General features: G+C 48.7%; 1 protein-coding gene across 1 annotated transcript in view; it reads right to left on the reverse strand.

Moving 5' to 3' along the window:
- Positions 1-7,210, reverse strand: part of MAGI1 (membrane associated guanylate kinase, WW and PDZ domain containing 1) — a 75,507-nt gene that overhangs the window by 51,543 nt on the left and 16,754 nt on the right. The window contains 4 exon segments of the mRNA XM_008944793.1: positions 600-1,220; positions 2,289-2,471; positions 5,920-6,012; positions 7,068-7,162. Coding sequence (XP_008943041.1) covers positions 600-1,220; positions 2,289-2,471; positions 5,920-6,012; positions 7,068-7,162 — 992 coding nt within the window.

Genomic DNA, 7,210 nt, shown 5'->3' on the forward strand with positions numbered 1-7,210 from the left:
CACCTGCCAACCATGCTCCTACGTTGCCTGCAGTCGTAGTCTGTAGGCTGTTCCCTGTACCTGATGCTGGAGACCAAAAGTGAACTCAACTCCTGATAAACACATCCAGAAGTGACATTTCAATTGCTTACAACTTAGAAAAGTTTAAATTCTCTCCTCTGCTCTTCACTCACTCCCAGCTATAACTCTTCTATCTGATTTTGAACATTGCTAATTACAGAATGTATTACCAGCCCTTCCCACCTCCCAGAACTGCTCAAGGAATGTCCATATTCTGTTTAAAATAATTAAATTCTACAAGCATGAGGTCAGGGTTTGTTATGTAAGTAAAGGTGTAACCATACCAACCTTTTGTGCACTACCAGGAGATGTGAGCAGTGCACGTGCACATGGGAGCTACACACACATTGCCCCCAGTGCAGCACCAAACAAGAAATAATTTTAACCATTTATGTGACTTGACAATGGCCAACTTGGTTCCTACACCTCAGGACATAAACATATTTCTAGAAAGAAGCTTAGGAGAGCAAAGCCTTTCATGACAAGCATTCCTTTTTAACTTCAAGAAGAAATATTTTAAAGCTGTTTTGAGGACCTACCTCCTCGCTGCACCAGCAACGTGACTTCACTTCCCTTAGGACATTCAATCAGCATATCCACCACCTGGTTGTGAGTGAGGCTCTGCACATTCTTCTTGTTCACTTCGACTATAAGGTCGCCCTCCTTGAGGCCACGGCACCGCGGGCTGTCCACGATTTGTTTCACTCTTTGGCCACCCCCACCGGGACTGTCTGCTATAGTAAACCCAAAGCCCATGGGCCCTTTCACTATGTGCACAGTTATGAGTTCAGGCTGTGTTGCTATCGAAGACGCCAAAGAGACCGTGTCATTGGGGTAACCATGGGGTCCGTTGGAAGAGACCTCAGCTGGGCTGCTGGGCCTCGCTTCCTTTGTGCCATTTATTTTCCCTGTTTTACTACTGTGGCTCGCCGGGGAGTCGTAATTTTCCTGCCCGTTCACAATGATGGGCTCTTTGTCCAAAATCGCCACGGAGGTAACCAGGCTCGTGTTGGGGTCGTCGGGGTCGAAGGGCAGGGGGTACCCCCGGCACAGCTCGAGGTCCACGCTGGCACCGATGGGGATGGACTGGAAGATCTTCACAACTTGAGCGTGAGTGTGCCCCAGCACGCAGGTGTCGTTCACGCTGACGATGACGTCCCCTGCAGAGACACAGACAGAGAGACCAAACATATCTATTCTGTGCAGCCTGGGAAGGTGAGGGCGAGAGCCTGAGAGCTGGTCTGCAGCATCCCCAGGTCCCACTCGCAGGTAAAGAGCAGCATTTAAGGGCCTTTGCAAGGAAAAGGAATAGTGACACTTAGGCAAGCAAGAACCCTGTACACCATGGATTCACTGCATAAAGCCTTTATGTACGTAAACAGTTTTGAAAGTGAAAATGGAATTGGCTCATGAAAAAAAATAATAAGTTTCTTTGACAGTATATAGCCCATTTAACAGTTATTTCGAAGCCCAGCTCTCACTGTTATACACGCTGCTATGCTGACATACGACAGAAACAACACTGAGAGCACATGAGAGCTGTAACAGAAGGCTCTCAAATGCCAACTGCTCAAATATGGTGCCATGTGCCATGTCTCAGGCAGACTTTGGCCCTAAATCTAAGTATTGATTAAGTTATGATTAATTTTTTAACCCTGGGGCTGCAACACAGAGGTGGTTCATGTTGTGATGCTCCACCTGCAAGTGAGGAGTTGTGACCTCAGGTGAATCTTAACAGGATTTCATCATGCTGGGCCTAACTTCTGGCAGAACACACTGGCCCTTGGTGCTTCCACACAGGGAAATGCAAACCAGCCCAAACCTCCACCCATTCTCCAGGAGTAGCTTGGGAGGGGTTGAGCAGCATGAGATACACAGTGACACAGCCCTAACAAAATACAGCATCCATTGCCAGGAACCCACCGCCTGATGTGGGACCCCACAAGTGCTGGCTCCTCTCTGCAGGTTGGCATGGGGAGTGCAGGAGCTGGCAGAGCCCCAGCCAAATATTTTGACACATGAGGTGAAACTGCAGCACATGAAGTGCTTTGCTATAAGATTTTGAACATATCCTTCAATGTGTCTCACCTCCCCGCTTGCTGATGGCAAAGCTGAATGCCTTTCCCCAAAGAGGGACTAGAACTGCAATCCTTTATGAGCTCCACATAAAATCAGCTCTAAAAACAAATCAGAGTGGTGGTGGTGATTTTGATATAAAGCATTGGTACCTGTTTCCATTTTGCCATCCAGCGCTGCGGGGCCGTCAAGCACCAAACTTTTGATTTGGAGAAACTCATCTGGCTCATCCCCTCCAACAACGGTGAAGCCAAAACCCCTGCTGCTCTTCCTTAGCTTGGTGTGGATGAACTTCCCTTTCAACTCAGAGGGGTTTCGTGTAAAAAAAGGTTTTCCTGCGTATGAAGTTTGGAAAAATCTATAAACAGGCAGGCGAGAGCATTTGATCTGGTTTTCTTCTGCCCCTCCCTGTTCTAACAACTACACGGACAAACACAGTGGCATGCTGGGATGGGACTGCACTTCACTCCAGCATCCTCTCACCTCATCACACTCCCCTCCTCTCCTTAGATCCAACTATGCAGCAAAAGGAGCGAGCAAAAACCCTAGGACCTGTCACTTTGTTAGCTCTGGTTGTGCACACCAAAGCCCCAAGGCTACAAAGGGGAAAACGGTGCTTTAAAGGACAGAACACATTCAAGCTGGCAATGCTGGCTTAGATATGTGTCTTATCTCCATCTCGAGGGGGTTGTTTCCATCCCAGGAAGGATGGGGCAGGGGCAGCACAAGTGCCTCCTACAGAAGGAGTCAGCAGCCGGGGTGTCTGCACAAAGGAGTGTGACTGCTCAGTCTTCTCCCAGCCCACTGAGCAAAGAGCAGCTTCTGAGCTCTGGCAAGAACCCACGTAAGCCTTTAGCATAACCCCCCGCCCCACCACGGCTCCCACCCTCCGACCTCCTCCGGTGAAACGGGAGGATGCTGATCCTGCTCTTCAGACACTGTTTGAAGTGTTTTCTCTCCCTTTTCGGCTCCTGGCCTGTTGTGGATGAAACGCTGCCACTGTGAGGTACGGATCAAAGAGTGGCCTGGGAGCAGAGCTGCTGTGCTGGAGGGCTGTTAGTGCCCTCTGGGAGCACAGTTCAGAGGGAATGAGGGACACCAGCGACAAGAGCACATCCCTGCAATGCATGTTGCACGGGCTCAGAAAAGGAATCACAGTTCCTGTACTCCACAGTACCAACACTGAACACCTTTGCACTTTTAATTGTTTTTAATGCTTAGAGGGGAAAAGACTATGCCACTAAGCCCTCTGGTGACAGCTCCAGGATCAGCAGTGTGTGTCACAGCCAGGAGAGCTGGCCTACTTCCAAAAACCTCGGCAGCATTGCCACGGGCCTCTGTTCAGAAAGGAGAACTTGAGGGAGAGCATGGGGATTTGAGACTCGTAAGCCATTGACTGGGGGTGGGGGGAAATGTATATTTGAGGATTATTCATGAGGGGGCAGTGTGAGGACTTGCAGCCTTCTGCCTTTGAAGGGTAGCCCAGGAACGTGGTGATCCTGCACACGGTGAGCAGATGCTCTGTTCAGACTGCAAAAAGGCCCAAAGACCAAAGCACAGCCCAGCATCCCAGGGAGCTGGCAGGGCCGAGAGGCAGCGTGCAGGAGCAGAGCAAGCACAGCTTCTGGTGTCTGCCTACAAACCCAGAGTGAGCTGGTGCCCTGCAGTAGCTGGACAGCAGCACCACAGGCTGTCCCACACAGAGCATGTGGGAGGGGATCACGTTTTAAATGAGTGTCTCTACAAAACCCCAGCTGGGAGAGCGGTGTGAGCTGTCCTCGCACCCACATCCCCACCATCAGCAGGAGAGATGGAAATCCCTGGCACAGTGCAGGGGGACAGGGAAGCTGGGAATAGCTGCTGCAAATGGGGAGCAAAGAGAAGAGGGAGCAGCAGTGAGAAAGAAAGAGGAAGACATGAAAAAGAGAAGGAGCCATCAGTGGGTACCAGGACGTGTCGCTCCGAGTGGTGCTGAGCCAGGCCAACGTTCTGTCATGCTGCTGCAGAGGTTCAGTGGCTGGCTGGTGGGACAGGGCAGAGAGCTGAGCGAGGCTTTGAACCTCACCCCACGGGATGGGCCCTTTGTCTGCATTACTCTGATGTACTCTAACATCCCTTGGGAATGTGCTGAGGGCGCTGGATACTGCTAAATTTCACATGCCTGTTTTGGAAGGGCTGATCTGATGCCATCTGCAGCAGAGAGGACTCCTGGCCCTTCATGGCAGGAAAGGCTTCCTGGGGCAGCCACACCTCTGCTTGGCTCACTTTTGGAGACCACGGCTGACCTGCAGAGCGTGGGAGTATTCCCCAGCCTCCCCCAGGCTGCTCCCAGCCTGTCAGGATGATGTGCTTCAGCCAGATTCCCCCTCTCTTCCCTCCCCCAGCCCCTGGTTCCTCTAATCCAGGGCAATGCCATGTGCTCCCTATGAAATTTAGATACTGCCAAAGATGAAGCCTATTTACAACCATGTGTAACCAGAGAGCATTTGTCCCGCAACAGGTACAAGTGGAACTCTCTGACCTTGCTGGCAACCTGATCTGGCAATGTTTCAGCTTACACGGCAAATTCAGGAACAATTCATGTCCTGTCTGGTTAGTTATTTAAGACAAGCAGCTGGTCTGTGAACAGTTGGCTATACACAGACCACTGACACTAATAAATAAGGCTGTAGCAGCACAGAGTACTTGTACATATGTACAACTTCAAAGTGGGTCTGTAGTATTTGGACCTATTATCATTCTCTCCACATTCTGAGCTTCCTAGAGAAGCTTCAGCTCAGATTTTTCAGAAACATGATGTAATTTTCCCCTAATGTGGCCAAGCTGCTTGTGCCTCTTCACCCTCTTTTACTACAGAAAGTCAGATTCAGCACGGAGCTATGGTAGCTCTGCAAAGCTCTCCAAATGGCAGAGAATCTCCCACTTCTGGTGTTCCCTCCAGCACCTACCTACCCCCTTTCCAACTCCCACTCTCCAATTTTCATTCTGATTCGAAGCACACAAAAAGGAAAACCAGTAAAGTTGCAAGCCATGGCAATATTCCAGAACATGGCTGCTCAGATGTCCCAAATGCAACCAAGACACCCAAGGTCCCCAAAACCAAACAGTGCCAACAACCTCACAGCTCCCAAGCATGCTGACCAGTTTCCAGGGCTCTTAAACTACTTTAATTTGAACTCTACTTGCTTGTGAATCTAGACATAGGGTGGCATTGGCTTGGGCTCTCAAACCAAAACAGGACCATGTTCATGCATGTGTAACATAGAGAAATTTTGTGCTGCTTTTTTGGGAGGGAATGTTGATTTATGAGAACAAAAAGTATTCTCTGCACTAGGTCTTATTATAAAAGCCATGTTCTAAACTCAGTAGAGTTTAGAAGGTGTAAAACCCTAACCCTTGCATATCTGCAGAGCTCTGTAGAAAGGGAGTGCTCCTACTTGTACGTGCATCCACTGCAGTTGCTCCTGAGTCCCACCAATATTGTAACTCATCTTTTCACTCAGCCTTTTTAAAGACCTAGAGCACTACACAGAGAATAGGCACAATCCTTTTTTTGATGCAGATGATCTCAGTTGCCTCTTGCATTTGGCAACAAACAAGGTCTCAAACAACTAGTCTCAAAGTCTATGGGAATTCAGATAAGCAGGCAAATGCCTGCTAGTGTGACACCAGTGTGTGACACTAGTCATGGAGATTCTCCCTTTACTGGTGGCTGAGGGAATTTCATTCTCAGGAAAAAAAAACCTTGTTGAACTTTTACAACTGGTTTAACAAGGCTGTTACCTTGCACTGGTGCTTCCCGAACTGCCTCTTGGTTGTTTGAAACATGGTTTGGAGCAGCGGGTGGTGGGAGAGATGGACACTCCTCTGTCCATTCTAGAGAGGGCAGAGAGGGAAATGTTACTTGTTTCACAACAGCACTAGGAGCTCCTGCATGTGCACGCACTGGGAGGGTGTGGTTCAAGCAGACGAGACATGAAAAGCATGGTGAAAGAGAAAGGAAATAAGAGACATGGAGAAAGGGAACAAAATGAGCAGGATGTCCAAAAATCAGTTCTGAAGGACTCTCTGTGTTTAGGTCAACTGATCCATCTGCTGGGATGCAGATCATCTGTCTTTGAACCTACCTCACATTCAAATTTGAGACTTGATTTGCATCTAAGCGGTTTCAACATTTACATGAAATCTATTCCCCATGGCACTCATGGCATCTAAATAGAAAAGCTGATGTTGCAGGACATGGGGCTGCAGGAGGAATGTTGAAGCCTAAGTTATTTTCCCCTTGGATGATAAATGTTGTGAAATAACTTGGTGTGAAAGTTATGAAAGTATCAAAACAGACCCAAATGCTACAGGTCCCCCCACTGCAGTCAGGCTGCATTCAAAGGGGGGAAAAAGAAAGGAGGGAGGGAAAAGGGGAAAAAAAAAAGTGTTTTAAAATAATGACATTACTTCAGATGTTAGAGCTTGACAACATCCAAAGGTTAAGAAGTCTCCCATGCAGAGGGGTTTCTCTGGTGTGCATCTAAATGCCCACTCTTCATCCCCTTCTGCTGCCTATGAGTCCCCATGAGACTGGAAGAACATCACCTACAGTGAGCAACTTAACTGACAAAGAGGAAAACGTGTGCTCTAATTGTTCCTGGGAAGCCTAGAAACTTTCCAAAAATAAAGGACATTAGAAAAAAATGAATCCCTCCCCTTTAACAAGTGTGCAAGCTACTATGTTTAAGTGGTTATAGAGTTTACATTTTCTCCTTTGCTGCATCTTATGTGGGGGGCATATGGAACCTTTCCTGTGCAGGCCATTTTGCCTCTCACCACTAAGGCCACTGAAGGAAGGACAAACCCAGTGGCACAGTGCTGCCAAGGCGAGGGAGGGCACGTTCCCTCAGGAAGACCCCAACCAGCACGCCCTCGGTAGTGCCAACCTTCTGGTGGCTGCTGCTGCTGCTGCTGCTCGAGCTGTTTCTTCCTCTTTGCTTCAAGAACTGGGTTTTCGTACTGTGTTTTCCGGTTGATGTGGCTGGAGATGAAAGAGAGCAATAAATTAGGAAACCCTTCATGTGACAAG

The sequence above is a fragment of the Merops nubicus genome, unplaced genomic scaffold (genome assembly GCF_000691845.1).
Source record: "Merops nubicus isolate BGI_N331 unplaced genomic scaffold, ASM69184v1 scaffold15537, whole genome shotgun sequence".
Taxonomy (NCBI): domain Eukaryota; kingdom Metazoa; phylum Chordata; class Aves; order Coraciiformes; family Meropidae; genus Merops; species Merops nubicus.